This window comes from Bufo gargarizans, chromosome 4 (genome assembly GCF_014858855.1).
Source record: "Bufo gargarizans isolate SCDJY-AF-19 chromosome 4, ASM1485885v1, whole genome shotgun sequence".
NCBI lineage: Eukaryota > Metazoa > Chordata > Amphibia > Anura > Bufonidae > Bufo > Bufo gargarizans.
In genome coordinates this window covers 508406864-508427266 of record NC_058083.1, presented here as the reverse complement: position 1 = coordinate 508427266, position 20403 = coordinate 508406864, and the positions used below count along the sequence as shown (strand labels likewise).

The 20403-nt window shown below is 43.2% G+C and overlaps 1 protein-coding gene across 1 annotated transcript in view; it reads left to right on the top strand.

The window, feature by feature from the left end:
• USH2A (usherin) overlaps positions 1 to 20403 on the top strand; it is a 426892-nt gene that overhangs the window by 112870 nt on the left and 293619 nt on the right. The window contains exons 8-10 of the mRNA XM_044291289.1: positions 5000 to 5328; positions 8766 to 8888; positions 20232 to 20395. Coding sequence (XP_044147224.1) covers positions 5000 to 5328; positions 8766 to 8888; positions 20232 to 20395 — 616 coding nt within the window. The remainder of the gene's footprint in view (positions 1 to 4999; positions 5329 to 8765; positions 8889 to 20231; positions 20396 to 20403) is intronic.

Below are 20403 nucleotides of genomic sequence, written 5' to 3'. Positions count from 1 at the left end.
GTTTGTTCACACCATGCAGTAAAGAAGAAGTCCTTGGAAAAAGCAGAATCCACCTGATTTCACACCAACCAGGTAGCAGGCCTTAATCCAGGCACAAACTCCCAGGTCCCAACACAGAGACTGACAGAGCTCCACTGTCAGAGAGGAGTAATCCACTCACAGCTGACACTGCTGGCTGGGTTTTTATAGGCCAATCAAAACCCGGCCTGGAACATGGGGAGTAGTCATCCACCCATCACTTTGGCTACTCCCAGTAAGAGCCGTCCCGGATCAGCTATACAGCCATATTAAAATAGCCGAATGTCAATCAGCATTAGCTGCCGCTGACACCTGAAAATACCAGATCTTACTTCACCAATGCCAGGAACCTCGGTGACACATACCTTCTGTCAACGATGGACCCTTGCGTCTTCCGACACTAATTGCAAAGTGTCCTCTAGCCATGACCTCCAGTGATCAGCTGCAATCTGTGGAGAAACTTGGCAATAAGTGTTCGGTATCCCTGCAGTGCCACCACAGGAGGAATTCGGTATTACACAAATCCCATTCGCATCAATGGGTTTTCTGTATAATACAGGATAGGTCCACCAATGAAGTAAACACTCTTTGTAACCTCTCTCCACTCTAGCCAAGAGATTATCTTCCTGATCAGAGCCCCCTCTATAATTTACATTTTTGAGGTATAACTTGAAGCTTGTAAGCCCTAAAACAAAATGTATCACAATTTCATGTCTCATTACAACACTGGTCTTCTTCGATGAGGCACATCTGAGTACACTGACTATGGTTATGCCCCAAGGTTAATAACGCTCCCCAGAAGCATCGCAAATTGAGGGGTACTTGGGTGGTCATTAGCAAGCCACTCTTCTATGTCCTGGGTATTGAGATGCACAGCAAATGAAGGAAAGCCTTGCTCCAACTCTTGCATCCTCATACAAGTACCTGATGCAAATGGTAATAGTAGTGCCCCCTGTGATTTCTACCATATGAACCCCGTCTGTTTTTTCCACTCACTTATTTCCATCAATAGACTGTCAATAATGAGCTCACGTTGCAGAATTTGTTTGGCTGCACCTTGTCATACATCTGTACAACTGAAGGAGCCCAGGCGTATTATCAGACAGTGAATCACCAGAGGGCAGAGCGTCTGTGCTAACATCTTAATCACTGATAGCCATGCTTCCCAAGGTTACTATACAATGACTTCTGTATGGCAGATAATGATGCCTCATAAGTAGCCTTGTATGTTTTTGTGCTGCCTGACTGTGCGCCACAATAGCCGCCTCTGGAGCATAAATCCTGATCACCAAATCAATGAGCAAACTGCTTATGCTGCTCTGAATACACTGAATACACTCTTATGAGCTCTGATGCTTTCACGCTTTACATTGCCAAGATACAGTCTGAAAGCCCACGAGCCTCAGGAAAACTAGAGAGCGTGGTGCTGTGTACTTTACCAATCCAATGCATGAACCTCTTATACACTGTCCTTGAAATTCGAGAGGGACTAAGTGCACTTTAACCTCATAAGACGTCTCCTTATTTTACACTGTGAAAGTTTGTGACCTAAAGAAAAAGGTCTGGTACCGTGTTAGCCAATAGACAACTAGTTTAGTGCTCTCATTAAGAAAAACTAAATAAGCAGGTTTGATACCTTTTTAATGGCTAACAAAAATAGAAGTAATGATGTTACATAGCGAGCTTTCGAGACATCAACAGTCCCTTCATCAGGCGTACTACAAGAGTATATGAAGAAACAGCACTATATATACAATAAGAACAGAGACATGGGGGAATGAATGGACATTTGAAAAATAACAGCATAAATCTGTAGTGTCCCACTAGGTAAAGGTGGGCACTACACAAGGGTTAACAGGCCTATTGCATTAATGTGATGTTAAATGTTCATTTTCCTGTATTAACTGGGTGTCAGGCCTGTTAGGGTGTAGTTCAGCCTCCCAGACGTTAGAGGGAGATAGAGAGCCCTAAGTATATTGAGGTAGGCCCAGACAGGGAAGAGTTAGTTCAGTCCAGGTGGCTAGAAGTGTAACCTAGCCTGAGTCTAAGTTTAACTCAGAAGAGTAACCCCAGTAGAAGAAGAATTTGCCTCCTGGGAGAAACCTGCAGCCGCCTCCAAACCCAGCAGTGCCAGGACAACCAGCTCAGATAAGTAAGCTGATGGGCAGAGGTACTACAAAATAAGAGCAAGGGTCAATATGGGAGGAAGATTAAGTACCAAGGATTAAAGACAGCATTTAGGCATCCGGGCCTTGGGATCCAGCCAGCCAGAATAGCTGTGGAGATAGTGCAGCCTGGTCTGTGAAGCATTAACTGTTTACCCTCCTAGTATCAAACCCTTCTTCTGCCAGGGAGGAGGAGACTGTAGAAGCCAGCCCTAAGACTTGCCTGTATTGTTTTGCACCTGATTTCCACCAGTAAAGAAGCATACTGTAGACCTTGGCTGTCTAGACTTATTTTTCAATGGGGTGCACCATGCTTTACCATCCCTTCCAGAGAGCAACAACACATGGTGACACCTCAACGATGTCCGGGAGACCCAATGTAGTGTTGGGGCCACCCCAAACTTGGCCACTGCAATATTGTGCTGCTGATATTCTCCTCTCCCTTCAGCAGTATGGAGAGTCTCTCTTCCTCCTCCATGAAGGTGAAGTCTAGGAGAAGATCAGACAGTCTTCTAAAGTGAGTGTCCCTCACTGCTAAGTATTTGGGGCAGCACAGCAGGAAGTCGGTCTCATCCTTCACGGCCTCCTGGTCACACTGCTGGCACAGTCTTCTCTCCCTGGGCTTGTAGTTCTTTCAGACTTGATTTTATGCCTCGACTCATATCTATTATCTATCTATCATCTATCTTGGGGTTGAGCAAAGCGAGCTTCGATTCATAGATCCAAAGTCACTTCGGTCAAAACATCATTTGAATTCTGTATGGCAATCCCTCTTTGTACAGCATTCAAATGTATGGGCTCTGGCGAGGTGAAATTACTTTTCTCCAAAGTAGAATAAGTTCAGCCATCGATTTTTAAACTTGAAAACTATTTAAAAACTTGATTCCAATGTCAGCTTCAGTACCGGCAGGTACCTCGGCACAGAAGCCGACTTCAGAATCAAGTTTTAAAATGTTTTGTAAGTTTCCATTTCCCAGTCTGTAGTTATTCATGAAAGTCTTGCAAGACTTCTGAAATAACGAATTTCACCTCGCTGGAACTCATACATTTGAATGCTGTACGGAAACTGATCGCCGTACAGCATTCAAACAAAGTTTTGACCGAAGCAACTTCAGATCTATGATCCGAAGCTTGCCTCGCTCAACCCTAGTCTACCTGTATCTACAGTATCTATCAATCATCTCTCTGTAGCAAGCACAGGAGAAAAGGATGGGAGTGATAGTGGCTCTTGCTGTCACAGCCAATCACAGTGGCTTTTCTCACATTATTGCTCCCTAAGGCCATGCAGTAAAATGAGGGCAGGGCATGTAGGGTGTGTAATGGCTGAGGATGGTGCAGGAATCAGTAACCAGGCCAGATGTAGCAGAATAAAATGTCTCTCATTACTCATGTGCAGAATGGGAGTTGAAGTACTGTACTTCCAATGATAGCAAAAACACAGTTCCCACAACATACAATACGAATCTCCACAGATGGTTTTCTATGAATTTGCTCAAAGATAGAACTTACTGTACTCTCTCCTCTCTGTCTATCTGCAGAATCTATGGCTGGCAATCTCACTTTTCCAATTGTACCTGTAATTCACAACTGAGTACAGCTTTTTTAAGATAAGACTTTCCAAGTCATGCCCAGGCGTGTATTCCCTTCACTGCAGTAAAGTCTAAATAACTTAGGTAGCAGGATACCTTACGGGATCCATTGCAAAGCTGTGCAGATTTCTGAACCTTCTTGTCTCTTTCTCTCTTTATTAGAGAGAATTTCTGTAGGTCGGTGAGTCTCTGTAGCTTTAGTTCAGTCCTGGAAGGAATGGAGTACATGAAGTTGCTTCTTCATTGTTCATCCACTTGCTAGAACTCTCTAGACTTATCAAAGAGCAGATCCAAGATCCACAAGCTTCCGGTCTGTGTCAGAGTTGGTTAACTCTGTCACTTCCATCCATGACCATACCGGGCAGAGCATAAGATGACATTAAATAACATGACAAACATTAAACAACAAACTATTTGCAAGTACCTATCTATATATCTATCTATCTCATATCTGTATTGACAGTGTCTACAGTATCTGTTTCATGTCTGTCTAGTTGTATATCTATCATTTCAGATGTAAAAAATAATAATAATTTTTATATATATATATACAAATTGATACAGAAAGTACATGATCTTGCTAAATTGTGTAACTTCCTGTTATAGCAAGAATAACTCATATGTACTGAAACCATAACAGTCCTTTAAGTTGGTACAATTTTCATGAAATTGCTAAAGGGGTTTGCTGTGCCACAAAAAAAATTGTCTACCTTTGTCAAACCAGCACCTGGATCTGAATACTTTTGTAATTGCAAGAAATTAAACATTTAGTATAGAGACTGAGTTATTCAATAAAATGTATCCATACAGCACCACCTGCTGTTTGTTCTTCTTCTTCTTTCTCGTCCACCTCATTGAGGTGGTCACATCCAATCAGTTTAAATCTTCAATTGTCACCAGTCATATGTTCTGTTAGCAGCTGTGACAGTTACAGGGAGAGCGCGGTAGCAGAAAGGACACACTCCCTAAAAAAGGACACCCCCCCCCCTGAGCTGTTAGCCTGAAATAAATCCAGCAGAACAATTGGATCATTAAATAAGGAGATCTCTGAGGTACAAGTCTGCTTCTAGCTTTGTTAGGAAGGTATTAGCATATAATATATGATGCCTGATTTTTATTCATCAATCATGGAATAACCCCTTTAAGTAGTAACTCAGCAAAAATCGACGATGTCTTGTGTTTTTTCTCATTGTTTCACTTGCCTTGACTCCATAATTCTTATTTCAGGTCACTTGGACTCCTCCGCTCAGACCAAACGGAGATATATTAAGCTATGAGATCCGCATGCCAGAACCTCGGATCCTTCTTACTAACCCCTCTGTTCTGAGCTATATAATGACAAGTCTAATCCCATACACGGACTATTCGGCTACCATAGTGGCTTGTTCCGGTGGGGGGACACATCATGGAGGGTGCACTGAGAGCTTGCCTACTTACGTGACCACACAGTCAGCACCTCCTGAAGGCATCCGGCCATTGTCGGTGATACCGGTTAGCGATACGTTTATTGCAATTTCATGGCAACCTCCTTCCCGGCCCAATGGACCAGATATAAGGTAATGTGTCAAATATTAAAGGGGTTTTCTGAGACTTTAATGTTAGACCGATAGGGGTCTGACTGCACAGTGCATTGGCTAGTTGTCATGAATGGTGCAGCAATGGGAGAGATCTGCAGTACCATTCATGGCCACTAGTCAATGTCCAGCGCTGTCTGTTCTGTTGACTGTCAGAGGTTTCGGGAGTCGGACCCTCACTTATCTGATATTGATAACGTATCCTAAGGAAAGTAAAGTCCATGAAAACCAATTTCATTGGTGAAATCAGCTTTATTACGATAATGTACTTTATTAACCAGATTTACAGAGGTATTTCCATAGCAGATACATATGGCAAATCCCCAGGATAGGTGCGTGTGTCACCAATTATGTCAACTATAAGGGTCCTATGACCCCATCCCACCTGATAAGGTGACCGCCAGCATCCAGGTGGGGTAAAAATATAGTTTGAATTGTGAATGCATAAAGTAAAAAGCCGCTGCAAAATCAGCTGAAAAATCTGCAAAAGAATGTGTGCGGTGGACATTCCGCTGGATTCCCATTTGCAAACATTGGGGCGTGGACTTGCTCTGGATCCCCCTTGGATTTAGGGGCAGAATATGTGCCAAAATATGCATCAATACTGCTGTGTGAAATATCCTGTAAATATCCCAAAAATGAGATGGGAATATCCCATTTAAATAAATGCTCAACTAAGTCCAAAATTCAGTGCTATTCAATGTAATAGTCTTATACGCTCTGTTTATCTGCCGGCAATCACCACTAAGGGGAACTTACTGCATAAACCAGGGATGCCCAACCTGAGGCCCTCCAGCTGTTGCAAAACTCCCTGCATGCGTTGCAGTCTACAGCAGGGCATTGTGGGAGTTGTAGTTTTACAACAGCTGGAGGGCTGCAGGTTGGGCATCCCTGGCATAAACAGAGGTCTTTGACTTTCAGTAAGCTCTTTAGCTCCACCTAGTGGCAGCTACAGCCAGCCAGAATTTGTTTCCATTAGCTCTATGCAGTTGAAATAGAAGCAGCGGATTTGCAGAGCTCTAACCCCTGTACAGATACATTATGTGATCACGCAGAACATTTGGACCGTAAAATGAAACAGTGTTAATAGACGGAGATTGACTTTCTAATGTAAAGCGTCATGATTAAAAGAGGTTTTGGCTGAAGTAATAGAAGGGTTCTCCTACTCATTATCTACTTATTATTTGTTATGTGTGACTGGATTCAGCTCACAGCGCACACACCGTCACCACACTGCCACAGGTCAACTAAGTGATATACAGCAGATTTAGCAGAGCTGTGTTTGTCAACGCAGCAGGGCGGATAGTTTGGCGCATTTACACAGGTTTTTTTAATGGACAGTAGAAAGATTTTCCAAGATATCAGGACCCCCGCCGATCAGCTGTTTGAATGGGACTGGCACTGGCAGTAGTGCCGCTGCCTTCTCTCTGCTCAGCAAGCACAGCGCCGCACATTGCATAGTGGCTGTGCTTGGCATTGCAGCTCAGTCCCATTCCCTTTAATGGGACGGAGCTGCGCCTAGGCCATGTGACCCATGAACATGCCGTCAGTGGCCTAGGAAAGGCTGAGAGAAGGCCGCAGCACTATTGCGAGTGCCGGTGCCGCCTTAAACAGCTGATCGATCGGGGTCCCGGGTGTCAGACCCCCACTGATCAGTAGAAAAGTCTTGGAAAACCCCTTTAGGGATCTTTCACACTTGCGTTCTTTTCTTCCGGCATAGAGTTCCGTCGTCGGGGCTCTATGCCGTAAGAATCCTGATCAGTTTTATCCTAATGCATTCTGAATGGAGTGAAATCCGTTCAGGATGCATCAGGATGTCTTCAGTTCCGGAACGGAACGTTTTTTGGCCGGAGAAAATACCGCAGCATGCTGCGCTTTTTGCTCCGGCCAAAAATCCTGAAGACTTGCCGCAAGGCCGGATCCGGAATTAATGCCCATTGAAAGGCATTGATCCGGATCCGGCCTTAAGCTAAACGTCGTTTCGGCGCATTGCCGGATCCGACGTTTAGCTTTTTCTGAATGGTTACCATGGCTGCCGGGACGCTAAAGTCCTATTTGCCATGGTAAAGTATAGTGGGGAGCGGGGGAGCAGCATACTTACCGTCCGTGCGGCTCCCGGGGCGCTCCAGAGTGACGTCAGGGCGCCCCAAGCGCATGGATCACGTGATCGCATGGTACGTCATCCATGCGCATGGGGCGCTCTGACGTCATTCTGGAGCGCCCCGGGAGCCGCACAGACTGTAAGTATACCGCTCCCCGCTCCTACTATGGCAACCAGGACGTTAATAGCGTCCTGGCTGCCATAGTAACACTGAACGCATTTTGAAGACAAATCCGTCTTCAAATGCTTTCAGTACACTTGCGTTTTTCCGGATCCGGCGTGTAATTCCGGCAAGTGGAGTACACGCCGGATCCAGACAACGCAAGTGTGAAAGAGGCCTTAACCATGTGAGTTATCAAGATGAAAATACTTAATGACAGCAAGCAGAGATCTTGTTAACCATAATGAACTGACCCAATATCTATCTATCTATCTATCAACCTACCCACCTATTATCTATCTACCTACTTATTATCTATCAATATATCTACCTATCTAATCAACCCACCTATTAGTTATCTATCTACCCATCAACCTACCCACCTATTATCTATCTAACCACCTATTTTTCTATGTACCTACCTTTTATCTATCTATCTATCTATCTATCTACCTACCTATTATCTATCTATCTACCCACCTATTTGTCTACGTACCTATTATTCTATCTATCTATCTATCTATCTATTTTACAGCTTTTCTATACCTAAATATACTTAAAATAACAGTTCTCCTTGGTGTGCAGAACATTAGACCATGCCTCTGCAGCACATCGCTCCAAAGCCATACTACATTCAGATTAATGCAAATTGTCATTAATGAGAACTTTCTAACAGAGATCGTGTAGGAACTCAAATAATGAATGATTGCATACGTAGGATAAAAATATCTCCGCCATCTTACAGTCAGCCTATACAATGGACGCATAAAAATGCCGAATGCAATAATATATAAAGTATCATTTAACCCTAACGAGCAAATTGCCATCATAGATGAAAACAGTCACTGCCTCGGATACAGTGGAAGTGTATGAGATATAAGCTGAGGTGCGATATCACCGGTAGATGTAATTTCCGTGATAAACACCTCCAGTAGATTTTCTGTGTTAATGGATTTCTTAACTAAATAAATGAATGAAAATGTTATTTTTTTTAATTTATTTATTTTTATTTGTAGCTAAATAAGTTTGGAAACCCCAACCTGTTTATCTGCGCCATTGTACAGCTGTAAAAACAAAATAATGTTTGAAAACCGCCTGTTTTTTGTTTAATAATATTAGTCAAGATAATCCAGACGCTCTGCTTGTCTTTTGTGTTAGATATGAACTCCTGAGACGCACAATCCTGCAACCACTTACATCAAATCCCCCTGAAGATTTAAATCTGTGGCAGAATATTTACTCAGGAACTCAGTGGTTCTGTGAAGATAAGGGTCTTAGCAGGTGAGATTACAAAACAGTAAAAAAAAACAAGTGCTGGCATTTTCATAGAGTATGTTGTCTGTGTGGGACCCAGTTTTATAGCCGCTCTCTGTAGAAAGAGAAATTTTGTGAAATAGAACATGTGAAATTAAATTTTAAAGTTTAAAGACAATTTTTTATTTTTTTTCCAAAAATGTCAATACAAACATTCCACATCAATTGCTGTATAGTCTGTTATACATTAGTAGGTAATTTACTGGTATTTATTCAATAAAGATCTTTGCAATTTTTTTGAATTTATTGTTTTTCATTGCTTTTTGGATTCTTTTATACATTAGGCTTTGTGGGTCATTGTGACCAGTGCGTGTCATAGTGCATGGAGAGAGGAAAACGATTAGATCAGTGAGGGGTCCTACTGCTGGGAACCCCACCAATCATGAGAGCAGGGACCCCAGAGCCTTCGGAGCCCCAGAGACAGCCGTGTACCATGCTCGCCAATTTCCAGAACTCCCATAGAGATGAATGGAGCAGCAGTTTGCATGCCCAACCTGCCACTCCATTTTAGGGGGTCCAATGGATACGGTTCCCCATTCTTGTGATTGTTGGGGGGCCCTGAGGTAGGTCCCCCACCAATCTAATAGTTTTCCCCTATCCAGTGGATAACCAGAATACTCCTTTAATGTCTCCCCTTCGGTGAAACAGTTTTTGTAAATTTTTGAATTTTAGTATTTTTTATAATTTTTTATATATTTTTTTTTATTTGCTTTCATTTTTAGTCCTCTTAAGGAACTTAAATTTTCAATTGTTTGTTCACTATGCTATACTTTTGCAGTCTATGAATTTTTTACTTAGAAGAATAATCATCCCATCAGACGTGTTGATTTTTCAATCCATGATATTCTTTTTATTCCAAATAGTAAGGTAAGTTTACAGGAAGCGTTTCGGCCCGGCCAGCCTTCCTCAACTGCTGTGGAAGGCTGGACGGGCCGAAACGAGTCCTGCAAACTTACTTTACTATATAGAATAAAAAGAATATCATGGATTGAAAAATCAACACGTCTGCTGGGATTATTCTTCTAATTATTTGATGGGGGTTGCCCTTTCCCGTGCAGCATAATTGGAGGATCGTGAGCTGTCTGATTTGCACTATGAATTTTTTACTGGCTGCCTGTTCTCCCTTCTCCTGGCAGGGATCAACGGGCAGTTTCCTATAGCAGGCCTGGGAGCTTCAGCAAGGCCTCAGATTACCATTGTAACCAATCAAAACACTGGAGTTTTGCCGTGGAGGTTCTGGTTGGAACCCCTCCCTCTGTCAAACCTTTCATTGCTGTGGTTGCTATTGATCATGGCATCTAAGAGGTTAAATGACTGGGATCAGAATCGTCTCCAATCCTGGTCACCATGGTTAGGCCTCAGCTGTATTACTCAGCCAGCACCCATATGGAGCAGGCTCAGCTTGTCAGCACACTCCATGCAGCTCTTGAACAACTTTGACATTGAGGTACAGTGTGGGAAGGGTCATCCTGTGAGTAGGTGATAAATATAGGACCATGGGCGATCCAACCACTGGAAACCCCCATGAACCTAAGAATGGAGCGGTAGTGTGCATGTCAGTCCACCACTCCATTTGCTTCTAGGGACTGATGTAGAAGGCACTTCGTCAGTCCCATAGAAGTGAATGAGTGGTGGACTACCAATCCATTCAGTGGGAGGACTCGGGGACCCCATTCCTGATCTCCTGCAGTGTGACATTTAACTCTTACTTTTCATCTTCAGATAACCCCTTTAGGAAGTCAGGCTTACAAGGTAGCTGGCTGTTGATGGCACTAGAAAGATAGTTTTCTTAATTCTGGAGAAGAGCTAATTGCCACATCCAAAGGGAAACATTACAGGTGTGAGACTAGGGCAGCATCCCAAAATTTTACTATGAGTATTGGGCAGAGGGAAAGGTCATGTAATGATTTCAAGAATTCTATGGTCCGAATTTTAGTGATAATGGCATGTTACACGTCTATAGGAAAAACATTGAGGTTGTCCCCTGTCTATCAGTTAGTAGGGGTTGCAGAGATGGGATTCCCATCTTTTAGATATGGATGGCATATCCAACAAATGCACGTCAGTTACGTCAGTAGACTAATACGTGATTCTTAGGGTACCTGGCTGCACATGGTACAGATTTGTGTTTTTGGGTAGTTTTAGATTTTTTTTAGATTTAATAAACACAACAACAATTGACATGCTGCAGATTTCTAAATCCATATGGCGGGTCAATTTCTGCACCTAAGCAAAAAGCAAAGTCTGCATGAACTTTGCTGGTTCTGTATCAGGGCTCATGCACACGACCGTGTTTTTTTCTGCATCTGAAACACCAAAACGAATTCCCATGTAGATATAACAGATCCATATATACTAACATAGTTAACAAAATAAAAAATTCATGGATACCCACTAAACGATACAAAATAATGTACCAGTACACAATATAATGAACCATACACAATTTTATTAGAATTATATAAATACTCACGATTGACACAACACAAGGTTAAAAACACAATTAAAAAAGCTCTAGGGCTGGTGGTGCATGATTAGCGGGTCAGGGAATAAAGTGCAAGATGCGATCAGCAAAGAAGACTTAGTTCATCAACAGTGATAAAATCACTAATTTAATCTATATAAAGAAAGAAAAGATGGTATATGCACAGACACAGTGTGTACCACTGGCGACACAGTGCGGCACACAACACGCATATAATAGTGAAATATAGAACAAGACTGAAAACTAGAAAAAGCTAGTACAAGTCATCAGCAGACTAAAATGTCTGCACAGAGAAAAATCTATGAAGATAGTCTTACAATTATACTGACCACAATCCAGACCTCAAACCAGGCACCACCAGTCCACTCCCCGGCGCGCGTTTCGCGTGCTGCTTTCTCAAGGGAAGTCGTTACAATGATGTCGACACTGGGTATATATGGGAGACACATTCAACAAAACAGATGGCAATGATGTTCATGGATTGGCCCAAACCTCTAGGCATGATAGATCAACGCATGGGATAGGTGAAAGGTTGATAATCTAGCCCCAACCCACCGGTGCACAACCCCCTCTCACCTGTAGATAGACTAATAATGGGCGCCGCTCGTTATATGGCGCATTAATCTCTGCTAAAGCGCCAGCATGTGCGTGCCCGTCCCCCTCATCCGCATTATCACGGAGCGCAGGACGTGACTTCGCACAGCGGCGCACGCGCAGTAGATCAAGCGCGCCGCGGCAGCCCCGTTAGGTGAGGGCAACTGAACTAACTGTGAGGGGGAGCGTGATAAGGCTTGCAGGGGGCCGGCTGGACACCTATATGCATCATAACGGCCAAATCTCATGAGCTCATAATCACACCTTATAAATAATTTGATAAGACACATTGGAAATACATAATTATGAAAAATAATAATACTATCTCTATAATTGATAAAACTCATAGAAAATATCATAATAATGTACACATTAAGGATGGCATAATTGTAAAAATAGTATAAACAAGGAAATCAATGATGGTAAGTGATATGAAAGGGTAAGACAGAAATAATAGTAATTACCCATAAACGTGCCGTGATAGAACAAATAAATAAATAAATTGGAGCAAAGATAAGTCACATGATTAAAAAAATAGGAGAAGGAGAAAAATATAATTAAAGGTCCATGATTAAAAATCTAAAGTGCATGATTGAAACATAATATAAAAGCAAACAAATAGGATGAGTATACTCATAATAGCATATACATCTTATGCTGGTGTGAGATACGTTAATTGGACATGTGACCCAATTGGATGAAAAAAGGGGAAACAGCAGTGAAAAACCCACATCAGCTGGGCCACAAAACCGTAAGAAGTGAGTAAAAATTACATTACAAGTTAGGTGATGGTGCATGTGATGAATGAAATATCAACCCAATATACGCACCAATACAAGTGAGCAACAATGCATACTATGTGAAGAAAGGGGTGAATAAAATACCCCATAGGTAAAGTGAAAAAAAGTGAAGAGTGGAACGAGCAACCAAAATAGAAAAAAAGACAAAAAGAAGTGCCACACAACACAAATCTGTGAAAATGAACAGAAAATAGAACACGGTCTAAATGAGGGCACATGCAAAGGCCAGTCAATTAGGGACAAAATACATACCATGTAAGAAGAAAAGAAAAGTGAGTGATCGGTTCCAAGAATGGAGTAGAAAAAGACCGAAAAAACACCAAGTGAAGAAGAAATTGAATAGGAAAAGAGCACGTGATCAAGAACAAAAAAATGAAGAAAAGACATAATAGAACACCGTTCAGCCTTTCCATTCTCCTGCTCCGTTTACGAGTAGGAGAACGGAAAGGACGGAGAAGGCACATAACTGAGCCAAACGGAGCCTTAGGACCCCATAGACTATTTTGAAGTGGAGACAAAAGTCCTGCATGCACAACTTTTGTCTCCGCTCCAAAATCATCTTCTGAGCGGAAACATAACGGACCCCATTATAGTCTATGGGGTCCTAAGGCTCAGTTTGGCTCAGTTATGTGTCTTCTCCGTCCTTTCTGTTCTCCTGCTCCTAAACAGAGCAGGAGAACGGAAAGGCTGAACGGTGATGTGAACGAAGCCTAAAGTGCACCAAATTTTAAGAATAGACCATGTCTCAAAAACGTGCGTGCACTGCTAGCAAAACACAGGTGCAATTAACAGATGACCAAAGTCATTTAGCAGCAGAACTTACCCCGGAGTCATCCAGTATCCGGAGTGACAGTAGCACCCCAGAGAAGAAGGGGGAACTCTGCCCCTAATGACACTCTTTACAATGTAAACATAGAAAACCCTCTATGCAATTCAAAAAATGTAATCAGAACTGCGGTCCGACTATAAAAACAGAAAGTTGCAGACCTATATGAATATAAAACAAAAGAAACTATTTTTTTGCAGATCAGATACAGACCCATTCCCTTCAATGGGGCCAATATCAGTGTTTTTGCAGATCCAGGATTTGCGGTCCACAAAAATGGCTACGGCCGTTTGCACGAGCCCTTACACTGCAGTTTTTCTGCACAAAATCTATGCAGAAAAAAACATGTATAATCTGCACTGTGTGCAAACACCCTTAGGGCTCATGCACATGACCGTATGTATTTTGCCGTCCGCAAAAACAGATCTGCAAAAAATACGGATGACGTCCTTGTGCATTCCGTATTTCACGGAATGGAACAGCTGGTCCCTAATAGAACAGTACTATCCTTGTCTGTAATATGGACAATAATAGGACAAGTTCTATTTTTTTGTGGAACGGAAATATGGACATATGGAATGCACACTGAGCACCTTTTTTGCAGACCCATTGAAATGAATGGTTCTGCATACGGTCCGCAAAAAAAAGGAACGGACACAGAAAGAAAATACGTTCGTGTGCATGAGCCCTTAGGCTGCAAATTGTTTGGCATTAGCTAGAATCATACTCACCTGCCCCCAATGCCCTGCTCCTGTGATCTTTTGGTCCCTGGTTTATTTACTTCTGCCTAGGGTATGGATGGGGTAATGTGAACCACTTCAGCCAATGATTGCAGCAATAAGTCAATAGGTGACCCAGCTGTGATGTGCCAGTTTTCTTTTATTAGTTACCACATGCTAAGGGGGGCTAATTAAAAAGAGCCATAATCCTGAAATACCTCTTCATGTATGTAGTGAGAGCACATAACATATTATAAAAAGCAGTCAGTAGCAGGCGGGAAATGAAGGAGTGAGTTGGAGACAAAGCCAGCATTAATCCTGCGAGTAACTAGCTAGATAATGGAGGTGATTGGTATTAGTAATAAGGGTACAACACATCACGGGCTAGCTAGGACATCTGAAGCTGATGAGGGGCAAAAACCCTGAAACAACTATCTGAAGATGGCTGTCCTATGGAAAATACTCTGGTTTTGGCTCATGTTCCAAGACTTGTTTAAAGGGCCAAACAGTATTTTATAGTGTAGCCATGCAATAGGTGGCACTAGACCGGATAAGAATTATTTTCATTATCCTTTTCCCAGGGAGCATTGCCTGGTTGATAAGACTTTCTTTGCCAACTTGGTGGTCCCCACAAGAAGTAGCTATATTCCTCTTAAGAATGATGCATACAGAGAACTGTATATGAACATAAAGAGGACCTTTCACTACAGCATAAACTAAAAACTAACTAGATCAGTGGGCAGAGCGGCGCCCAGGGGTCCCCCTGCACTTACTAGTATGCCTGGGCGCCGCTCCGTTTGCCCGATATAGGCTCTGGTGTCTGCGCTCCCTCTGACTGATTTCTTGTAGGAGGCGTGTCCCTTGCTGCAGTGCTGGCCAATCGCAGCGCACAGCTTATAGCCAGGCTATGAGCTGTGTGCTGCGATTGGCCAGTCCTGCAGCAAGGGACACGCCTCCTACAAAAAATCAGTCAGAGGGAGCGCAGACACCGGAGCCTATACCGGGCAAACGGAGCGGCGCCCAGGCATACTAGTAAGTGCAGGGGGACCCCTGGGCGCCGCTCTGCCCACTGATCTAGTTAGTTTTTAGTTTATGCTGTAGTGAATGGTCCTCTTTAAAGACACTTGGAGGAACTAAATGTAGGCATGGAATCAGGGATAAATGCCTTTTAAAACACAAGGGATATCCAAAGTATACCTCAACACCAAGAATGAATCACTAAAGGAAGTAAATCTTGAGGTCCATCCTAAAGGAATTAGATGGAAAGGTGAGGTCAACCATAAAACACTTGGGATAGGATCTAAGAAGTAGGATGAAGTCAACCATGAAGAGCTTATATGACCTAAAAGGAAGCATGAAGTCAACCATGAAGCACTTATAGGACCTAAAAGGTAGAATGAAGAATCTCAATTCACTTATGGGAAATTATATATGATGTCAACTTCAATGCATTTTTTGGATTGAAAAGGAAACATGAGACAACCATAAAGCACATACATATATAGGACCTGAAAGCCTGTACAGTGAGATCCGAAACTAAGAATGGTTTCAGGTCTTTGCATGGAAAATATTTTTTTTCTGAGAAAGAAAATCTCAGAGGAACTGAATGGGATTGCTAAAGGTGACCATCGGGCAGGTATCTTTAGACACAGATGAGCATGTCTGTGTACATGTAGTTTCCATGTCAAAGAAAAGATTAGTGGCTTGCAGCCTGGGAACAGAGACAGGATAACGGACCACAGTGCCCATGTTGTGACAGTGGCAATCCTTTAACCCCTATTTTGCACTCTGGTTAGTATTAGATGAGGTGGAGAAGTGAATGTCTAAACACGTAAAGTCACAAATGCTAGGCTGTTTCCTCGTCCCATAATATACAATAAAGGGACCATCAAAAATTTTTGAGACCCTTGGATATTGTCCAATCTAACAATTTGGATATCGGGCAAGCAAAGGTTCTCTACGACTGTGTGAACCCAGCCTAATACCTAAGAGGGGTTTTCTAGGGTCCAAAAATTGTGGAAAAGGCCATGAACATTATACAATGTTTCTGGTGCTGCAATGATCATGTATTAAACCGCAGGCAGTCCCTCACGTATGTCACTGCAGTAGAAAGACTGCGGTCTACAGCCACCTCTTGCAACACGCCAGACCTGCAGGGTATGACGAAGTGAGGTCACAGTTATGGGCAATCGAGGGTACTCACTATATTTGAAGAACCCTGGGCAGGCGCGTGGCAGTGAAGGAGAGGTAGACACAGTTCCTCTGGGGCACGCTCTGTAGATAGGGACCAGGCCTGATGGTAGTTGAGGTGCCCTGGATGTTACAGGTATTTTGTGTGCCTGGGGCAAGGTCCCTGTGGTATTCGTGACGCCAGTGCCTTTGGACGGTGGCACGCCGATTGGTGGTTGGAAAGATGAAGGTACACAAGTATATAGTGAACCAAAACGTAAACTTTACTGGACAATCCAACTTTGTACAGCAGGTGTAGTACAGTCTCTCTATTACAGTTCCACGAAAGGGGCTTATTCACAAATATGGCAGGCAATAGTCATGCAAGTTACACTGAGGGTAAATTCCACAAGCACTCAGCAGCAGGTTGTACTTTTCCCAGAATCACTAGAATCACTGTACACTGTCCTTTATAGAACTCCTGCTCTGGCTTTATATCTCCCAAGGCCCGGATGCCTAAAAGGGTGGCTTATATCCTTGGTTACTTTCTTCCTCAGGTAATATACTGCTTGCTATGGTTCCTAAGTTCCTCTGCCTATCAGGGTCACTTGGCTTACCCTGGGACGCCTCCTCTTATCAGGTGGATAACTGTCGGTTTCTCCCAGGAGGTTGAATCCTGCAACTGGGGTATCTCTTCAGAGCTAACTTAGGCTCTCTTGTTCTCAGGCAGGCTGGAACTTCTCAACAGCCTCCTGGACATCACTAGCAGCCAGGGCTATCCAGCTGCATGTCAGGAGCAGGCTTCTTAACCTCTGTCCTCTCAGACTCCTGACTCTGCACTAACACTCCCTGTCCGGGCCTGGACATTTATACTAGGGGCTCCCTATCTCCCTCTAGTGTCTGGGATGTCTAACTACACCCAACTAGGCCTGCTGCTGCATTAGACAGGGGTACATTGCATATAACAACACATTAAAACACACATTAAATGCAGAATTAAATATGACATTTCTGTTCCTTGTGAGTAGGAGTAACGTGCACACCAATTGACCCTTGTGTAGTGTCCACCCATACCTAGTGGGACACTACACTCTCACCACTGCCGATCAGAAGTTTGGAAGCAGCTCCGGCTTCAGAACTACACCACTCCATCCATTGTGTGGTGGACACATCTGGTTAGTGCAGTGCTGCTCTTTTTAAAATGCAAGAACATGTAAATGAGCAGGGCACTCAAGGAAAACCGTGACCATGTATTTGATTACAATGATAAGTATTTATTATTAAATAAAAATGGATAAACAAGGTAAAGTTGATAAATCAACAGAATATATACCATGCAATAACCTTCACATCAAAATAATCAATTGCAGATCTAATAATTCAATTTGACCAACTTCCAAATGATCGATATCTGATCGAATATACTCCAGTCCAATATTGGTATCCAAGACACACTGTCAATAATTCTGATCGTTAATAACGAATCCAAGAAAGTCCTGCAATGTTCCAATTTAACACAGTGGCGTCTCACCACAACAGCGTGGGTAGCGGCGTCCCGCTACTGAATAGCTAGCAAGTGAAAATGATCCGTTACCTTTGTAGCGACCTGATGTTCGTCCGAAATTATCACATGAGCCTTCAGATGTACTCACTCCCAGAATATGCCTACACCCCATTGCTGTATTGAGACGTTTACCATATCAACAAATCGACCGCAACCGAACAGTGAGCCGTCTTCAATATCCTGACTGAATAGTGCTACAAACATCAAAAGGCATATTCTGGGAGTGAGTACATCTGAAGGCTCATGTGATAATTTCGGACGAACATCAGGTCGCTACAAAGGTAACGAATCATTTTCACTTGCTAGCTATTCAGTAGCGGGACGCCGCTACCCACGCTGTTGTGGTGAGACGCCACTGTGTTAAATTGGAACATTGCAGGACTTTCTTGGATTCGTTATTAACGATCAGAATTATTGACAGTGTGTCTTGGATACCAATATTGGACTGGAGTATATTCGATCAGATATCGATCATTTGGAAGTTGGTCAAATTGAATTATTAGATCTGCAATTGATTATTTTGATGTGAAGGTTATTGCATGTTATATATTCTGTTGATTTATCAACTTTACCTTGTTTATCCATTTTTATTTAATAATAAATACTTATCATTGTAATCAAATACATGGTCACGGTTTTCCTTGAGTGCCCTGCTCATTTACATGTTCTTGTGCTTTCTTGTATTGAGTGAGTGGTCTCAATTTGCAGGAGCACCTGGTGTTGTTTCAGTGCCTTAGTGCGACATTTTCATTAATTCTTCTTTTTAAAATGCCCCTTACACAATAGATGGAGCTTTGTGCAGTTCTAGGAGCTATTTCATTGTTCCAGACCCAGGGCCGTCTTTAGTATTGATAGGACCCTAGGCAAGAATTTACTTGGGCCCCCTGGATTCCACCTTCCCACACCGTAGCATGCATTGCGCTGAGGCGTGAAACGGCCGTCGCCACGATCCTTGTTGCCTGCAATATGCCAAGTCCGCTTCATGTCTGCAACAATAATGTTTGATGTCTGCAATAATGATGTCCGAATAAAGAATCTACATTTTTGGCGAGTGCCGCCCACATTTGTTTTCTCCTTCGTGACATAAGTTGTTGTGATTTGGAGGCAGAGCACCATCTGCAGTGAGGAAAACCCGGCATCGGAGGTTTTTTGTGTCTTGGGAGAAAGTTTTGGGCAGTGCCACCCCGTTGTGCTCTTTAGAAAATTTGACTTTCTTAATTCAGACATTAGTGCCAGCCGCACCACAGATCATCCAACACCACCCCCAACCACACCTCCTCCCCAGGTATGAAGACGGTGTGTGCATTATCCTTTCTTTCTTTCTGAATTCAGAGTTACTGCCGGCCGCACCACAGATCCCCAAATCATCGCCCCCTTCCCCCTCGAGGTGAAGCCGGTGTGTGCATACATTGACAAATAAAAAAACTACTTAACTACCGCTAACTACTTCTTACGCTCCATACTTGCGGGCTGCCCAGGCGTGAGTTCATTGTGCAATCCCGTCGGCGCGTGCTCCCGCGAGACCCGCCGCTGGAGTTCACAGGTCTCCGGGGATTGCGCAACGAACTCACGCCTGGGCAAGCCCGCAAGTACTGAGCGTAAGAAGTAGTTAGAGGTAGTCAAGTAGGTTTGCTGACATTGAGCGCAGCGCAGCCGCACTTAACGTATAGGGAAGGCCCACCGCCGCGCTTTAAATAAAAGCAGTTGCGGGGCTGCGGGAATCCCCCCCGCCGATCGCGCAGTGGCCAGCGGGGAATAAGAGGCAGCTGCCTTGGGCCCCCCAGGAGCAACTGGGCCCGGGGCAGCTGCCCCTTTTGCCCCGCGTTAAAGACGGCCCTGCCCGGACCTACTCCGAAATAGCTGATTGGCATGGTGTCCGACCCTCAATATAAAAATATCAAAAGGTTTCTTAAAGGCAAGTCATTGGTTGCCACTGATCCATCTCAGAAAATGTTATTACCTTATTTTACCTTTTTGCTTTTACTTTTTGGGGGTAAAGTTCATTTTTCCTTGAGGTTAATAGATAAAAAAAAATCTAAGCTCTCCATATAGACATCAAATATCAAACAACTATATCAAGCCTACGTATGAAACAACCACAGAGCTTACATAAAATCCCCTGCGTCCATTATTTTCCTTCTTCGGTTTTTCAGGTACACATTTTATGAATACAAGCTGATTGTGTACAATTCTGTCGGATACACATCAAGTCCAGAAGTAGATGCGGCGACCCTTCCAGGTCCCCCTTTAAGGGGAAGTGATCTGACTGTGAAGGCTGCTAACCACTCTGCTATAGAAGCTTTCTGGACCAAGCCCTGTAAGTAG